The sequence below is a fragment of the Grampus griseus genome (genome assembly GCF_964374135.1).
Source record: "Grampus griseus genome assembly, chromosome: 5".
NCBI classification, from domain to species: Eukaryota; Metazoa; Chordata; class Mammalia; order Artiodactyla; family Delphinidae; genus Grampus; species Grampus griseus.
In genome coordinates, this window is record NC_138998.1 from 47,579,557 (window position 1) to 47,599,407 (window position 19,851).

The 19,851-nt window shown below is 36.6% G+C and overlaps 1 protein-coding gene across 1 annotated transcript; it reads right to left on the reverse strand.

Moving 5' to 3' along the window:
- Positions 1 to 4,135: 4,135 nt before the first annotated feature.
- Positions 4,136 to 19,532, reverse strand: LRRC34 (leucine rich repeat containing 34; the record flags this gene model as incomplete). The annotated part of the gene is made up of 11 exons (XM_082654609.1): positions 4,136 to 4,339; positions 6,124 to 6,250; positions 6,879 to 7,034; positions 7,420 to 7,574; positions 10,696 to 10,791; positions 13,029 to 13,157; positions 16,990 to 17,073; positions 18,083 to 18,147; positions 18,246 to 18,364; positions 19,058 to 19,181; positions 19,460 to 19,532. 11 exons carry the CDS (start codon positions 19,530 to 19,532, stop codon positions 4,136 to 4,138), a joined length of 1,332 nt encoding a protein of 443 aa, XP_082510735.1.
- Between the last annotated feature and the right edge of the window lie 319 nt (positions 19,533 to 19,851).

Genomic DNA, 19,851 nt, shown 5'->3' on the forward strand with positions numbered 1-19,851 from the left:
GACTGAGGCCCTGTGAGAGAAGTGGCTTGGTTTCTGGCTTTGCAGACCTTTCTTGAGGTCACACAGCTATGCTTCATTTCCTTGTTCTGCATGCCAGTGATTTTTGCCTATTAAATTCTTACAATAAAGCCCCCTTTCCTTTTTCTTCTCTTTTTTTTTTTTTTTTTTTTTTGCCGTGCCGCGCGGCCTGCAGCATCTTACTTCCCCAGCCAGGGACTGAACCCGCAAATTCCCTAAATCCACCTTTTCTTAAGCAGGCTTGAGTCAGTTTCTGTTGCATGTAGTTAGGCAGTTTCAATTTAGAATCCTAAGTTCTGATCCTCAGCGATTGAGTATATGGAGGTGCCATTAACTGCTAGGCAAGATAAGGGGGAGGTTTATGGAAGAGAAGACTTTATTTTGTATGTGCTGAATTCGATCAGTGGTGAGATACCTATGTGAAAATGTCTAGCAGTAGTTGGAAATGGGGACTGAAACCCAGCAGAGTTTAAAGCTAGGGAAACAGATCTTGCAGCATAAGGCTAATAATTATTGTGATAGAAATGATTTAGGCAACCCTGGGAGATGGTAAAGAAGAACAAAAGATGAGGACAAAATCTTGGGGGAAATGCATTGTAAGAATGAGCAAAAGACAGAAAAGGAGATGGAAAGTGATAATAGGAAGAAAACCAGGGTGATGCAAGTTTCACGAAGACAAAAGTGGCTTTGTACTGATCACGTGGTACAGAGAAATTAGATAGGATGCAAATCAAAGACAACATTGGGTTGAGTAATTGGGTTGGGTAATTGGAGCATGATGATCCCCTGAGAAAGGCAGCTGCAGTAATAATAGTGGGAGTAGAACCCAGGTTGATATGGTTTGAGTAGTAGATAAGACATAATGAATACTACCATTTAGTTTGAAAAGCAGAGTGCGTACAGCAAACAAGATCATTTTATCAAATATCTAAAAGGTACAAACCACTTTATTTCTTGCTTTTTTGCTTCAAACTTGAAACTTTGTTAAATGATGAGCATAATAGAGTCTGTAACACTGTAATTTGAGCTGGATCTTAAAGGATGATTGCTAAGAGGAAAGTGGAAGGAAATGTATAACATGTATATGATTGCAGATTTGCTCATTACAATTCAGATGTGCAGAAGAGGGGAATTTTCCTACAGAACTCTTGCACCCAGTGGGAAGTCTAGAAAAAAATTAACTTTTAGTCCTAGGCACTTTAAAACCTAATCTGATACAAAGCAGCTAGAATTTATAATATCTTAAGGTAGTGCTTGAACATTTTGAAAATTGCTGTCTTATTTCTACCCTTTGTCTTCTCTCTAAAATGCTGTCCACATATATGGGGAGGAGAGGAGGCTTGCATGACAAAATGGCATCAGGGAAGACACTGTCTTCACTCTATTCTCTGAGCATCCTGCTGGCCTCTCATGCAATAGGCAACAGCTTGTAAAATATGTCATCAGGTTTTCCTTAGCCTGGTCAGAGCCCAGTAATTCTTGGCTGACCTGGCTTCGCCTTAGTTCTCTTGGATGTGGAGAAGAGAGCTCTGAGACTTCTGCAAAGATGTCTCAAGCAGTCCCGTGTAAGTCAGGTTGCAGGTTTAGCACATGCCACTCCACTGCAGGCTCCAGATAAGCCTACTTCCCATTTACCTATTTGCTTCCCACTCAGCTACCTTGTCAGTCTCCCCTTGGGAGAATAGAGGAACTTGTGGGTCCCCTCTGTAGTACAGAGGAACAGAGAGTAGCTTGGGAAAGCAAACTGCATTAGGAAGGTTTACTTTGATATGGCTGTGTCCTAGCCTGGGAGTATCTCTTCCAGAATCCTGTGGACTCCTCTACTACCCAGCATATTATGGAATACTTCAAAACAATGAAAGCTGAATAGACACTGCTACATTAAACAACATGAACGACTTGTACTAATATAATGTACAAAGAAGTCTGACACAAAGCGTATATATACTGTATGATTCCATTTATATAAAATTCCAAAACATGCAGAACTACTCTGTGATGTTAGACATCATGATAGTGGTTGTCTATTGGAAGATGGTTGGAGGTGGTTCTGGGGAAGCTTATGGCATTTACTATCTTTATCTGGGTCCTGGTTAACACAGATGGGTTAGCTTTGTGATAATTCATCTCGCTATTCACTTAGATACTTCCATTTAAAAGAAGTATATATTAAAGAAACTAATTTGAAGAAAGAAAACCAGAGCATTGGTTTTCAAACTTCAGTGAGATTAAAGATGACCTGGATTGAAAAACTGCGGATTCCCCAGACTGTCCTCAGAAATTCTGATTCAGTAGCTCTCACTCTAAGAATCTGTATTTTTAACATTTGCCCCAGGTGATTCTGATGCTCCATACTTTAAAAAATGCTGATTTAGTATCTTCAGTTTGAACTGTCTTTACTCTTTGGACAGATGTTCAAGTGTCTGTGACAGAAGTCTGTCATAGTGTTTCTCAAGTCTGAGTTTATTGGCTATCTAATTGCTAGGAGTAGCATTTCCTCACCAGCTTAATGTTTTCCAAATGTAATGACAGTTGTTAGAAATGTTTGTATTTTTTCCTACACCATGGTTTTCTTGCACTCATTGAATTCTGCAGTTTTTCAAATTTGATCAAAAGACAAAATTTTTTTAAATTTCCTATTGCATTTTTAACACTATAGACATGACTTTCCTCGGACACACAACTTTTTTTTAGATACAGTTAATTATTTCTAGCTATATTCAGCATGTAATAATGTAAAAGAACTTGGTAAAAAACAGCTAGTCTCTATATCTGCAGAGGAGAGATCTTAAAGTGGAAAGAAAGTAAGATCTGAAACATGTAGAGAACACTGGAAACTAAAGTTTGATAAAAGCTAATAACTAAGTAAAATAAGATTCATCTCTCTGAAAGCATGAGAATGGATTTGGTAAGGCATTTAGGTCTTTTCTGGCTCAGTAGCTCTAGAACATTAAATGTAAATCATGGCTCATATAATTTATTCAGATGTTCTTCCCATTTCATAACCACCACCACCATCTGTGCCACCCCTTCATCACCACCACCCCAGTTTCCCCAGGGAGTATGGAAGTGTGGTATGAGGTGCTGAATATAAGGAAAAACCTGTTAAACTTTAAGAATCATTAAGTAGTGAGTAGGGCATATTTAATTCTTTAATCTATTAAAGGAATGGACAATGACAGATGTGGGGGTTTTCTGTAATGTTAAATTTTTTGAATAAATACAGCTGTGATTTGAGGAATTCCCAGTACTTTAAGTGAAGGCCAATACTTTGACAACTGTAAAGCTATCACCTTTATTCCTCTCAACATTTAGAGACAGATGGTTTTTCCATTTAGACTGCAGAACTTCAAGTAACCTCTTTAAATTGTTCACATAAAATTTTTTTTCTCACACTTTGCCAGCTTTAGCAGTAATAAATCATTCAGATTAAACAGTTAAGTGGTATGTATGAATTAATTTGTGAACATGGGTGTGTAATCAAAGGATCGTGGTGTCTGTTGCCTCTTCATAGAAATTTTAATTTGAAAACAGGATTGACCACAGACAACAGTAATTGTTTGCCATCAAATCATGAAAATGTTATTGGCATCCTCCAAAAGAAAGAATTATCTTTTTTAAAAGTTCACTGGCAGCACTGACTTGTTTGGAAAGTATACATTTATATGTATTTGTATATGTATATATATATTTGCCTGTATTTGTGAAATTGTATCAATACCCATTTGTAAAATACCTAAAATACTTTTTCAACCTCTAAACCCCTTGACAGTCCCTGGAATCTGCCACCTGAAACCTTTTTACCACTTCATGACAACTTTCAGTTAGGATACCTATAATGACCTTTCCTTGTATGCTACTTTACTCTTTGGGTATATTTTCTTTATAAAAAGAAATTAGTTCCTTGATTTCCTTCTCCAGGTGTTCAAATTTTAGTCCCTCTTTTGCTAAATTTCTTTGAAAAAATTACACTACTCAGTTTTTCACAATGGACAGTTACTCACAGTTTAGTATCTCTTTTCATTGTTCTAATTTATGAAAGAAAATTTAATAGACAATAAAATGTAATCTCCGTGAAGAGTAGTAAGACAAATATATGAAAATTAAAGCTTGTTTTTCATAGATATTGACCTACTGGTACAAGAGTAAGACCTGCATTAGATGATAGGCTGCAAGCTTCTCCATAACCTGGTGTCCAGTAATAATGCCTTTTAAGGCCATTGGAGACTTCTGCAAGGTACACGTGTCCATCCACCACATATGGCTCCACATCTGTATTGTCTGATTTTAGACGGCCCATGTGAATTAAATCTGAATATGCCTAGGATTTTTAAGAAAAACTGTATCATTAAGAAAACAGTTTATTCATTTTACAGTGCTTAAACAAATATCAACAAATTAAATGTGATAATTTATAGTTTAAAATACTCTGTATAACACTGCTGAATTTTATTTTCCAGGCATTGTAGTTTTTATTAATTCCACACAATGTAATTACAATCTTGCAAAACTTATTTCTACATTTTAACGTTATTAGGCATGTTTTGTTGTTTCATGACTCCCCAAGATAACAATTCTATGTATTACCAATTTTGTGGACCAGAGGTCTCATGGTCAAAATTTTCAAGTCCTAAGGTGACTGACTCATAAATAAGGATGGAGGGCTGTTGTATATGCCCTTGAAGATCCGATGACAGCCAGGGATCCATTTTTCAGCAAAATAAACAATCACAGATTTTGGCATACAACTGTATGGAGTTCATGGACCCTCTGAAGATAATCTATAGATTTAGGCTTAGACTAGAGACCATAACCATAGTATGAGATGCTGGCCTGGCTGGCCACTAATTATTTCTTCATTGTAGAATTTTCTTTGTATATCTCTTATGGATCATTGATATATCTACATAAAAGTGTCGTACAAACATGTTAAACTAGTTTGTCAGTAAGGTTGCGATTATAGAGAAAGGCAGAAATTAGACAGTAAAAGATTCAAAAGTCTAGTTGCTTTCTGCTGTAGCTTGTCATTAGTAGTTCCAACTCAGCTCAGCCTCTAGTGTATAGAATGTGGATATGATGTTTTTCTGAAATCAAGGGGTTTTTTTTTTCTTTTTTTTTTTTTTTTTTTGCAGTACACAGGCCTCTCACTGTTGTGGCCTCTCCCGTTGCGGAGCACAGGCTCTGGATGCACAGGCTCAGTGGCCATGGCTCACGGGCCCAGCTGCTCCGCGGCCTGTGGGGTCTTCCCGGACCGGGGCACGAACCCGTGTCCCCTGCATTGGCAGGTGGACTCTCAACCACTGTGCCACCAGGGAAGCCCAAGGATTTTTTTTTTTAATAGTGTACATTTTATTAGCCTTTTTAGTGATAGAATTCTGGTTAGTCTTTTGGCAATTTTTGAGAATTCGAACATATATATATATTTTTTTTTGGCTGTCTTGGGTCTTTGTTGCTGCGCGTGGGCTCAGTAGTTGTGGCTCACCGGCTCTAGAGCGCACGGGCTCAGTATCTGTGGCACACGGGCTTAGCTACTCTGCAACATGTGGGATCTTCCCAGACCAGGGCTTGAACCCATGTCCTCTGCAGTGGCAGGTGGACCCTTAACCACTGTGCCACCAGGGAAGTCCCCTAACATCTTGTTTTTCTTTCTCTTCTTTCCAAATGAAAACTATTTGTTACTATGCTTTTTGTGTGTGTTGAAAGCAGTATCAAGGGTTCTCTGTATTTACATAGCAACACACCAAATATTTTGACAGCTTTTACTATATCTCTCTAAATTCTGTGTCTTGGTTTAATTATTGGGTAGCAGATTGGAGATTGTGCCACAGCAAATTTAAAATAAATCAACAATTGAGATTTAAAAAAACTTTGGAGAAATTGGGACTGTGTAATTCAGTGACCTTTATACTAATATGTAGTATTTGATATCTTTTCCTATTTCAACCACAAAACTTTCCAATAGCTAATTTTTAGGACTTAACATTAAAATTTATCAAAACTGCAGTGTCTCATTATACTTTGTAATCACGTCTAAGGCATCTGTATATAACATCTGACGTTATAGGGAAAACCCCAGAAAAAGCCTCAGTGAAGAAGAAAACTTACCACACATGTAGCTTCATCAAATTTGTTTCCCCACAGGTAGATATTAGAGAGTGTGGGATTTGTTTTCATTGATTGTGAAAGTGCAACAAGTCCTTCTCCCTTTATGTTGTTGCTTACCACTGACAACCTTTGGAAAACCAAAAAGTAATAACCCTGGAAACCAACAGTTCCACAAAGAGAATGCGTAAGCTAGCAACAGCATTTATTACACACATTTTTTTGTGTTAAGTCTTAGCATTAAATACATTTAATGTATAATCAAAATATTGACCTAATAATTCCTAAAATCCAAGAAACTTAGTTTTCTAATTGGATACTTCATGTACCTAAGTAGAGCTACCTACATTTTGGAAATAAACAGCCTATTGTTTTCTATTTATTATTCAGTAAAGGTTTGGGGTGGATTACAGATATATTTTTCAAGATAAAGTCATCCAAGTAATATTTTCTTTGATTCATTCTTATTTTAGAGTCTGGATCATATTGAATGATTATAATTTTTCTGTTAGAATTCAGGATACAATAAGAGTTTTCTCATTAATTTTAAGCAGTCATAACTAGAATCAATCTAATTTTTAAGATTACTTTTGAAAAATAGAAGAAATTGAAATGTTTCCTGTAACTTAATATGTCAATTTAGAAACTGAGTTTTCATATTTCACCATGAATCTTAAGAGGTAAGAGGTTTAAGGTTAATATTCTACAAAATTTAAGGTTTTCTTTGTTATTTTGGTTAAGTATAAAACCATACTAACGCTTTAAGAGTCCTGTTGTGTGAAGCAAGAGTGTCACTGAGATAGTTTGCTCCTGCATTTTCTATTCTGTTAAAAGAAAGATCTATTACTTCCAGGGTAGTATTCTTTTTCAGTACATCGGCCAAACACACCATTCCATCCTGAGTTATTTTATTGCTGGGAAAGGAAAAATATGTAGTTACATTTGGAAGTATGAAGTATTCTTTTATTCATAGAGATAGCATGCTTGAAAACTTATATAGTAATAAGTACTTTCTATTTTAGTTAAGATTTATTTTAATCACTCAATTTCCAAAAAGTTAATAAAAAGTTGCCATAAAATGTTGCTTCTATTCTGGTTTACATATTTAAATTGCTCTCAAGTTACTATATCGGTATAAGCCGAATAAATACTAAGGCTCAAGATAAAAAGTTGACAACAATGGCTGCATTTTCTAATTTCTGGAATTAGTGTCTAACAAAGAATCTTATCTACAGTGAATATTTACAGAGATTATTCCCATGATTTAACTCCTGAATTAATATATAAGTTATCACTTACCAGCTTACATCAAGGTAGCGCAGGCTTCTGTTCAGACACAGTGCATCACATAACTGTTTCATACCACAGTTTTTTATGTCATGCTTACACAGGTGTAGTTCAACAAGGCACTGATTTTCTTTCAACATGTGGCCTAGATGAACTGTGGACTCTTCCTAAAAATAGATAGTCTTTTTTCTAGAATATAATTTTGAAGCAGTACATGTTTATTCCAAACATGCAAAGTTATTTAAATTAGCTTTTTAAAAAGATTTTATCAGTTAAGACTATTATTAGTCTACGATTTGCAATTTGTTTGGCATGGCTTTTTAAAAAAATCATTTTGCCACAAATATCTTTACTGTCTTAGAAACAGGCAGCAGGCACTAGTAAAGTGCAGTGACTAAGTGATTTAAGAGATGCTGGTTAAAAAAAATCATTACTAAAAAAGCAACAATCATCTCAGCAGGAAAAATAAATCAAAATAATTGGTCCCATGATTGAGCATGAGGGAATTCCCTGGTGGTCCAGTGGTTAGGACTTGGAGCTTTCACTGCTGGAACTCAGGTTCAATCCCTGGTCAGGGAACTGAGATCCCACAAGCTGCACGGTGTGGCCAAAAAAAAAAAAAAAAAATTGAGCATGAAAGCTCCTTTACTGCTGTCCTCTCAAGACAAGGTGTTCTTGCCCCTTACAGATGTTTCTAAACTTTGCTCTTGATCTCCACTCTTTGTAGTTTTTAGACTCCCTCCCTCCCTCCCTCCCTTCCTCCCTTCCTTCCTTCTTCCCTTCCTCTGCTGCTTCCAGGCAAAAGGTATATAACCTCAGTGAGAATCTGAACACCAAGCACTTTAAATTTTTAACAGAATCAGAGCATGTCTTAAAATGAATGGGCCAAAGTATTTTATGATAAGAAGTCCTGATGCATTATTGCTGTTTTTATAAGTTTTATAGTCACTGGAAATGCTGATCATGGATAGCCATATATGCTCGAATTATCTAAAAGTACTTTGAGAAAAAATAAAAGTTAAATAAAATCATATAGCAATAGCAGATTGTATATGAGCTTTAAAATAAAACTGTCCAAATGCTAGCTTTACCTTGTACTAACTTTATCACTTTGGGCTAATTATTTCATCTAGCTGAGTCCCAGTTCCCTTTTCTATATAAAATAGGTAAAATTTTACTTCCCTCACAGAAGTAAATAAATTAACAGAAGTACCTGGCACAAAATTGGTGTTCTATAGAAAACCACAAAGCATTTATTATTGTTCAATATTCTATAATACGGTATCTGATTTAAGTTATTGCTTTGACACTGAAAATACATATGCAGAGGGAAGCTGTAGTCTGAAATCTTAAATGAAAACTGACCACTTACGAGGTCCAGTATTGCTCTGCATAGTGCTGGAGCAGAGGATATACTCAATACAGATATGATGTATGTCTCGACTGCATTTTTAGGTCAAGAAATTTGAAAGAGGGACCATCCTTATTAAGAAAGGGAACTAGTATCACAAATAGTAAAGGGTTTTTGTTTTTTGGTGTTTTTTTTTAGCTCCACTCAGTTTGTGGCTTAGTTTGGCCTAGGGTGGCACCTAGCATCAGCGTTTTTCTAAGCTCCCCGGATAATGAACAGTAAAACCCTTAAATGAAATAGGTTTGCTGGCTTGTATTTGGGAACAGCAGGTATGAGGAAGCACAAGAGGATTCTACTCCACAACCATTTAAGAGAATAGTACTGTCAGGGATAGAAGATGGTGGTTGCCTTGGAGAGGAATAGAAAGCAGGCTAGTTTATCTGACTGCCCAGAAGCACCAGGCTAAGAGCAAGGTCTGGGGCCTGAGAAAGAGCCCTGGGCTTTTTAAATTTTTATTTAATAATTTATTTCGGGCTGTGTTGGGTCTTTGTTGCTGCGCACGGGCTTTCTCTAGTGGTGGGGTGGGGGGGTGGGCCCTGGGCTTTCAATAACTATTCTCAGATGGATTTAGGAGTAATGACACTGCTCAACATTTAAAAGAGGGATTGTGCTTCTAATATAATTTCATATAGTTTATCATACTTCCTCAGGGCTTTAATCCGGGAAAGTTTGACTCAGCCTTCATATCTCTTAACATGTCCTCAATCTGAGAAGCTTCCCTGCCACCTCTCATCCCCCTGCATTGATTTCTATGTCTTTTCTCCTGCTCCCAAGGCACCCTGAGCATATCACTCTCCAGACTTGTGGATCTCCCTCCATGTGGACTGAAAAAAAGCTCTTTGAAAATGAGGGCTATGTGCTTTGAGATTATCCCTGGCACCAGCATTGTTTCTTGTTTAGGGTTGCATTCAAATATTTACTGAGTGAAGAATGAGAAATGAAGCAATTTACTGAATGCTTACTTTGAGCCAGGTATTTTGCTGGTCTTTAAAGTAGGTTCTTCTATTTGAGGATTCTGGTTGTCTTTTTGAGATTAAATTTGTAAACATGAAGCAATTAACATGATGTAAAATTCCAAAATTTTTTGTACAGGAAAGTACAGAGATAATTCAAAGGGAGAGATCTATGTAGACAACGAATGCAAAATATACTTACAAATATGAAAAATATTTTAAAAATATGGTTAATTCTCAGTTACTCATACTAATGGGGAACAGTGAAGTAGCTGATTTAAAGACCAAAGTCCTTGAACTTTTTCTTTTAGTAGATATTCTGTTTTTGTTTAGACCAATAGTAAAACGAGTTCTTATTCCCTAGCATTTTGCTGATAAGAGAGGAGAGCCACCTAAGAGTGTTAAGGGGCAAGGAGAAGCCTTGAGAGTTGGAACCATGTTTTTACCGTCTTTCTGTCTCTAGCCTGCAGCTTACCTGAAGCACCAAGTCCAGACCTCCCAGACTGCTATTCATATGCAATTTGCCATTATAGCTCAGGATTTCAAATGTAATGGTTCATCACATCAGTGTAACAAGAACAAACAAATCACAAAACAGTTCACACTGGGCTCTTATAATCCTCCAGCCTTTAAAACTTTCATCATTTATGCTTTCATTTTAAGCCCTCTGCCCCTCACAGGTTTACTCACTGAGAATGAGTTTATAAGAAAAACAGACATGTTTTCTGTTTAAATAAGCAACATCTAAAACCATATTTATAAAACTTTTACCAAGATTTTAAAATTTTCAAGTTTTTCTTTGTAAACAGTACTTTACGGTTCTAAAAATACAATGCATTCATGAATCTTGACATAACCTTCAGTAAGTAGTACCTTCATTTTATTCACATGTAGCCTTATTAACTGCTCACTTTGAATACATACCTGTTCACCATAAAGTACAGGTCGGTTTAGGTTTAATCCCTTAATTGTTTGGTTTTGAGTTAGGACTGTAGCGAATGCTATCACACTCTGCATTCCCTAAAAACAGGTAAATTCATTAAGGAAACTGACAAAGTATATAAATTAACCCCTAATATTTCAAGATCACTAATCTGGATTCTGACAAATCAAAATCATGTTTTTGAAAAGTTTAAGTAATTTCCTGATCCTTCAATTGTAGGTTGATCAAATTCAGAAATGAATTGTTACTGTGTTATTTTCTCTCTGCCCTGAAATCTGTAACATACATGGGGAGTTTCTTAAGGTTTCAGTATCCATTTCCTCCGGTGTTTACCTCTAGGTTTGCTCCTAACCCCTCAAGGTTCTATATGATGCACAGAAATACGGACATACAAGTGGATCCCAGCTAGGGCTCTATACTACTTATAGTGTATATCCTTAATGCAAGCTTTCTTTTACATTCATACTAGTACTTTAGGTGTGTGTTTGTGGCAGGAAAGGGTTACTAATCACATTTTTCACTGCTGCCACAGGCGTCGCTCTACCTTATTGGAAGGGCCTAGTCCTCCGCCATCTCTGTGATGCACACACATCTAGTTGTTATGCCAGAAAACCTGGGCTTTCTTCCACTTCACCAGTCAGTCCTCTTACTCTCCTATCAGCTGATCAGCAAGTCTTACAGATTCTGCCTCCAAAAGATGTTTCAAATTAGTCCATCTCCGTAGCTACCACCCCAACGCCAGTCCTCATCACCCACCTGAATTACTGCAGAAACTGCCTAAGTGGTCACTGGGCTTCCTCTCACCACCCTCTAATTCCCCACAGAGAGACAAGAGTGATCTTTTACAAGCACCAATCATATCATGTCACCCCTCAACTTAAAGCCTTTCCATAATTTGCATTTAACTCCCTTTGTGTAGCTACTCTGGCTTTTTAGTTCTCAGACTCAGTATTTCATCATTCATGTACTCCCCTCATGATTTTTGCCATATCTGAGTATCAGTTTTACTCTTTACCTAATACTTTTCCATTAAATCAACTCACTTTTCACTTATATTTATTTTAAAACTGTTTCACTACCATAAATGGAAAGCCACAATCCCTTGAAATAAATAGAAAGCATTTGTAAAAATAAATATGTATTAAAATTACCTCAAATTATGTCAGTCAGTATGCTACCCATACCACACTTGGGGAAGCACTAACCTAGAGTCTGTGGGTTCTGGACCCCCTGCCTGGAATGTTCTGCCATGGACCCTCTTCAAGGGAGCTCTTTCTCATCCTTCACGACTCCTAAGTATGACCTCCTCAGGTCTTCAGGGAACCATCCTATCATGCATATTACCTTCTGCCCATTAACAGAGTACTTCGCCAACTTTGTAGCACTTTTCTCTAATTTACTGATGTTTTCCTAACTAAAATATAACCTTTATAAGGGCAGAGATCATATATGATGCACTCCTGTATCCTTAGAATCTAGAATTGTGACTGGTATGTGTAGACAATACACAGTTGACCCTTAAAGGGTCAAGGATCAACTGTGTACCGTGGTAGCCATGGATTCAAACAACCTTGAATCCTGTAGCAACTGTAGTATTTACTATTGAAAAAAATCTGCATATAACTGGACCCCAGCAGTTCAACCCGTGTTATCAAGAGTCAACTGTGTATTAAATTAATGCTTTCCCAAGACCATACTGGCTGCATCTACCCGCTTCTTAAGCTTTAGAGCCTATTACCCCAAAGAGCCTCCTTGGCCCATCTTACTGTTTTCCTGTCCCAGTAATTTTGCATTAACCTATTAAAAATAGGTTCCTAACAGTAGGCCTGAAGGTTTGAAGGCATGTTTGAGAAAATGAAGCCTAGAATTTGAAGACGTGCAAAACAGACAAACTTCTCATTATCAGTCCAGATGAAGGCTCAGAGCAGCTCTTAGCATCATCTTAGGTTTTATGCTATAACATAACTACTCACTGCAAAATGTTTCCATAAGTAAAAAATTTATATTATACAAATGAAGTAGTATTTGTTTAATTAAAAGGAACATAATCATCTTCTTTAGAAAATCCCATACAAGTTAAGAAGGGTAACAGATGGAAGTTTAGGAAGATTTTTATTACACTGGATATTCTTCCATAATATTATTATAATCTGATTCTTATTTAAAAAAATATTTTCTCTGATATTAGACCTTAGAGACAAGCTTAATCATTCATAAGACTGTCATTTAGCTGGTCTCTGACACTTCTCTATGCTAGTTTCCAGGGAGAATGATCCAATATCTGAGTGACTATCTCATACCCAATTTTACTCACCAGATCACAGTCACCCAGATCTAATTTCTCTAAGGATGAATTAATTTGTAGCATTGCAGCAAAAAACATTCCACCCTTATTTTCAATCTTGTTTCCAGTCATTCTTAGGTGTTTCAGAGTTGTATTCTTCTGAAAAGGAAAAGAGGCAAAACTTGGTTAAAATTTTAACCCATCGAATTCTCTTTAGATTACATGAGTTAGGAGACTATATTACTATTTGCAGACTCATCAGTTTTTCATGGAGATAGAACAGGATATATTCCTTAAAGGTAACATTCAATTTCCCATAACAGATAAAAATCTAGTTTAATAGTTTAGTAGAAAGAATGCCCAGGAAATAGATACCAAAAATAATGACCAGTGAATGAAGCAGATTTTAATAACTTTCCTTTCATTAGAAAATCTATAAATTTATCTTCTAAGAAAATTATACCACCTTTTAAAATTGAGATGAAATTCACATAACACAAAATTAACCATTTTGAAATGTACAATTTGGGACTTCCCTGGCGGTCCAGTGGTTAGGACTCCATTGCTCTCGCTGCTGAGGGTCTGGGATCAATCCCTGGTTGGGGAGCTAAGATCCCGCAAGCAGCACGGTGCAGAAAAAAAAAATAAGCAAGAAAATGTACAATTCACTGGATTTTACTGCATTCGCAGCTGTGTAGCCATCACCTCTAGCTAATTCCAAAACATTTTTATCACCCCTAAAGGAGACCCTGTACCCGTTAAGCAATCACTTCACATTCCCCTGTATCATTTTGAAAGTGATACAATTTCTCAGACATTTGCAAAGTTTAATTCCTTCTCTTATTTCATTTCTTTTGATAAATCTTTCACAAAATTACAGACATTTCATTGTCCTAGTGAATAAATATCTGGACATACAAGTGTAAATAATTAACTTTAAAATTAAGTCAAACCCCTTTAAGAGTGGGAAGAAGGCAAGGATGTCCACTCTCACCACTTCTATTTGACATTGTACTGGAGGGTCTAGATAGGACAATTAGGCAAGAAAAAGAAACAAAAAAGGCATCCAGGTTGGAAAAGAAGTAAAACTCTTGTTTGCATATGACATGATCTTATATGTGGAAAATTCTAAGGAATCCACCAAAAAAACCCAAAACAAAACAAAAGCTGTTAGAACTAATAAATGGGGAATTCCTTGGCAGTCCAGTGGTTAGGGCTCTGTGTTCTCACTGCTGAGGGCCCAGGTTCAATCCCTGGTCAGGGAACTAAAATCCCACAAGCCGGCCAAAAAAAAAAAAAAGAAGAACTAATAAATGAGTTCAGCAAGACTGCAGGACACAAGATCAATATACAGAAATAACTGTATTTCCATACACTAGCAATGAACAATTCAAAAATGAAATTAAGAAAATTCCATTTATAATAACAGCAAAAAGAATAAAACATTAGGAATAAATTTAACAAAAGGGCAAGACTTGCACATTGAAAACTACAAAGCATCAAAGCATGGTTGAAAGAAATTAAAAACAACCTAAACAGGGACTTCCCTGGCAGTCCAGTGGTTAAGACTCCGAACTTCCACTGCAAGATGCATGGGTTCAATCCCTGGTCGGGGAACTAAGATCCCACATGTAGTGCAATGTGGCCAAAAATAAATAAATATTAAAAAAGTAAAAAACTAAAATAAAAACAACCTAAGTAAATGGAAACACATCCCATGTTCCTGGATTGGAAGACTTCATATTAAGATGGCAATATTCCCCAAATTGATCTAAATATTTAAAGCAATGCCTCTCAAAATCCCAGTTGCATTTTTTGCAGAAATTGATAAACTGATCTTAAAATTCATGTGGAAATGCAAGGGACCCAGAAGAACCAACACAATCTTGAATAAAACAAAGAGGACTCACTTCTTGACTTTAAAACTTACTACAAAACTACAGTAGTCGAGATATTGTGAGACTGGCCTAAGGATAGACATATAGATTAAAAGAATAGAATGGAGAGTACAGAAATAAACCCTCACATTTATAATCAACTGACTTTCAACAAGGATGTCAAAATTAATGGGGAAAGAACAGTCTTAACAAAAGGTGTTGGGTCAAATGGATATCCACATGAAAAAGAATGAAATTAGACTCCTACTTCACATCATATATAAAAATTAACTCAAAATGTATCAGAGAACTACAAGAGCCAAATCAAAAAGCTGTTAAAAGAAAACGTAAGTGTAAATCTTCATGACTTTGGATTAGGCAAAGTCATGAAGTTGTAGCCTTCTTAGGTACATCACCAAAAGCCCAAACAACAAAAGAAAAAATAGATCAAATGAATTTTGTCAAAATTAAAAAATTTTGTGCTTCAAAAGACACCACTAAGGAAGTTAAAGGCAACCTACAGAATGTGCGAAAATATTTGCAAATCACGTATCTAATAAGGGGCTCCAGAAAGGGCAAAAGATTTGAACAGATAGTTCTCCAAAGAAGATATACAAATGACTAATTAGCATATAAAAAGATACTCAACATCTTTATTCATTAGGGAAATGCAAATCAAAACCACAAAACCTCTTCATACCCACTAGGATAGCTCAAATCAAAGAGACAATACGGCTTCCCTGGTGGCGCAGTGGTTGGGAGTCCGCCTGCTGATTCAGGGGACACGGGTTCGTGCCCCGGTCCGAGAGGATCCCACACGCCGCGGACCCGCTGGGCCCGTGAGCCTTGGCCGCTGAGCCTGCACGTCCGGAGCCTGTGCTCCGCAACGGGAGAGGCCACAACAGTGAGAGGCCCGTGTACCGCAAAAAAAAAAAAAGACAATAACAAGTACTGGTGAGGATATGGAGAAATCAGAACACCCATACATTGTTGGTGGAATTGTAAAAAGGGACAGCCACTTTGGAAAACAGTTTGGCAGTCACTCAAAATGTTAAACAGAGTTTCCAAATGAACCATTTCACTCCTAGGTATGTACCCTAGAAAACTGAAAACATACATGCACAGAAAAATGTGTGCAAAAGTGGAAACCCAAATGTCCATTAACTAATGGATGAACAAATGTGATATTTCCAAACAATGGAATATTATTTGGCAATAAAAAGAAATGAAGCATGTTACAACATGGATAAAATCTGAAAGCATTAGGCCAGTCACTAAAGGCCACAAACTGTACGATTCCATTTATAAGTGGCCAGAATCTGCAATCTACAGGTAGAAAGTAGATGTGACTGCCAGGTGCTGGAGAGTGAGAGAGAGAAGCACAGAGAGGGATTACTAACAGGTACAGGGCTTCTTTTTTGGGGGAAAATGCTCTAAAAACAGTGATGGTGCTGATGGTCACATAACTGTGAATATAACTGACTGTTGAACAACACAGGGGTTAGGGGCGACGACCCTCTGTGCAGTTGAAAATGAGTTTAACTTTACATTTGGCCCTCTGTATCCGAGGTCCTGCATCCTCAGATTCAACTGACAGTAGATTGTGTGGTACTGCAGGTATTTAGTGAAAGAAATCTACATGTGAGTGGACCCATACAGTTCAAACCTGTGCTGTTCAAGGGTCCACTGTATTCAATATACTTAAAAAACACTGAATTGAACACTTACAAAGGGTAAATTTTGTATATGTGAATTATATCTTAATAAAGCTCTTTATGTTTTTATTCTCTATTTTTTTAACTGAAGTATAGTTGATTTACAATGTTGTGCTAATTTCTGCTGTACAGCAAAGTGACTCAGTTATACACATATATACATTCTTTTTTTATATTTTCCATTATGGTTTATCCATAAAGCTGTTTATTTTTAAAAATGAGTTCAAAAGTGCTCATGTAATGTCCAGATTTTAATAAACTGAAGTGAAATAAAAAATATACATTCGCACAATATTAAAATAAGTTGACATTAACATTTGTTTCTGTTGGTTCCAAGCTAAAACTAAAGAAGTTAAAATTCCCAAATAAAATGTTAGTTTGAGGTATACGAATGCTTACATGTAGTGCTTTAGCAATCAGTTCTCCACCTTCAGGCCCGATGTCATTAAACATAAGGTTTAAGTAAATGAGATTATGTTGTTTCTAAAATAAGGAGAGAAAAGAAGCTATTACATATATATTATTAGAAATCAATAATATGTAAGAGCTGCTTTTTAAGTAAAAGTGTTTACCTCCAAAAAAAATCTTTATAACCAGGAAATTTCAAGGTCCAGCAAAAGAAAGGACCATTAAGGGAAAAAATCAACATGATCATTTAAACAAATATAATGGCAATATAAAGAAAAGAACTATATTCATTTTTGATCAATGATTCAAAGTATGGATGTGCTTTATGTACTTAACCATAGTGTATGAGTTTGCAAAAGATGACTCAGGAGGCTCTAGGTACCAGCTCTACTGAGACCAAATACACAAATGGGTTTTTAGTATATTTCAAGTGTTATAAATATGGCACAGAGTCAGGACACTTGACATTTTGCAAAACTAGTGTTTTGTGTGTGTGTCATTAGACTAGGTGATTTCACCGTAAACAGAACTAAGAATATTTTGATGACGATGCTTTTGCAGCATTTTTATTTGTGGTTGATGAAAATAACTTGGTTACTTCACTTTTTTTTTTTTTTAATCCTCACTCTGTCCATACATTGTGTGCCATTTCATGGACATGAGAATTTTAAGTTCATTTTAAGCTCATTAGAAGCACTTGTAGCAGATGAGAAAGGAACAAATAGGAAATTAAAAGGCCAATTTAAGGGAAGGATAAAAAATGATATATGCTGCTTTAAACATTTTATTTTAACTGAAAATACAGACATACATACGTATGTGCCAATCTTCTGAGGTCGAAACAAAGCCTTTTCTTTAACAACACCTATTCTGATTGGTGGGCCACACTGTCTTTCGTAAATAAAATGCAACCATAAAACAGCATTTCAGCTTGGGTATCTCCAAAGTGAAGTCTGCAGTAAAGGGTTAGCTTAGCAGGCTAGGGGTGCTGAAACCCTGCACGTTCCAAAGAAAGGGCTGGTTCTTAACTGGGTCCTGGGAGAAAAAAAAAATTAACCAAGAACATTTTGTAGTAAAATAATACCTGAAGCAGTTCTGCAGCATAGGATGCACCAACATCACTTATGAGGTTATATCTAACATCCAAACCTGAAGAACACAGATGAATAGAAGCTGATATTCCTTCTAGTGAACATGTAAAATCAGGAAAATGAAAGCTGGAAGGAATGATTCTTAAGGAGACATACCATTAATATATGGATTATTCTTTAAAATTCTGCAAAGAATCCAAAAATCTTCACCTGTTACTCTTTCTACTGGCATTAAGCGACAGTTACCAGCAACATTTAATGTGATTCCTGCCAATCTGTTAAAATATAAAAAAGAAATCCAGTAAAGAAATAAAAGTATTTTTCCTTCATGTTTAGTAACATCATGGATAGAATTTACTGGAACCAAGTATGTACCACAGTACAAATTTATATCAAGTAACTTAAAACTACTGAATATGCTACAGCTTTTGCAAAGCACCTTAATATATGCATAGTTTAGGGCTTCCCTGGTGGCACAGTGGTTGACAGTCCGCCTGCCGATGGAGGGGACACGGGTTCGTGCCCCGGTCCGGGAAGATCCCACATGCCGTGGAGCTGCTGGGCCCGTAAGCCATGGCCGCTGAGCCTGCATATATATATATATATATATATATATATATATATATACATGTGTGTGTGTGTATATATATATATATATATATATGCATAGTTTAATTTCTCAACCACAAGAAAACCAAAGTATTCCCACTTGACAGATAATGACATTGAAGACTTCAATGATTTGCATAAGTAAACCCAGCTCACAGGAGTTAAGGACAAATCTGGAACTCAGTAAACTCCACTACCTCCAAGACCTAACTATGTCAATCATCTGTGCTGAATCAAAAAGTATGTCCACTTTATCAAGCATTTGCAAATGGCTTTCAAATCACTCAGTGTTCCAGTATTTTCACACAGATGAATATCAGTGAATGTTACTGATGTGATCAAGTATTTGTCTTCCTTACCCCTTTTCAATTTCTTCATCCACTTTTTGGAGTATATGCAATATAAAAGGTTTAATTTCCTGGGACTTTTCCACACATAGCTCATAATAATATTCCTGTAGACCGCCAATAGGTTCTGCAGCTTCTGAAAAATAAATGCGTTACCCTTCATCACATATACATTATCCCAGGAGCTTCCCCCCCGCCAAAAGAAAATCAAACTTCTTTCAAAGATACAAATGTGTGCGTATAGAGTTGAGGGCAGGGTGAAGAATAGGAGATGACGTTAAGAATACAGAAAGGGAAGAAAAATAAGAAGGAATGGGAGAGAAGAAAAATGCTGTTTGGAGAACTAGGGCCATAGAAGTACCCACTGAGGGTGGGCAGACACTAACTTCGAAGTGACACAAAGGGAGAACTAACCTCTGTTATGTAACAGGCCTGGCAGCTGAGGAAAATGATGTCCAGAGAAATTACGTATTTTGCCTAAAATCATACAGATAAATAAGGGCAGAGTACAGAATCATACTGACTCCAAAGTCTCTTCCTACTCTGCTATAATGGGTTAGGGTGACTCAAGGTTGCTTATCATGGCTTCAAACAAAGACAATTTTATCACAGAGTCTAAACTCAAAAGGGATCTGAAAAATCACCAAGTCCAACAGGCTTCTTGGAGACCCTCTATACAATGCACGTTGATGGCATTTGAATACAGCTCTGTCTGTGCTTCCCAACACCAAGTTGAGGCCTAGCTCACAGAAGCACTTCACCTACCCAGGCCTTCCATTTCCTCTTTCTAAAGGTGATTTTCCCTG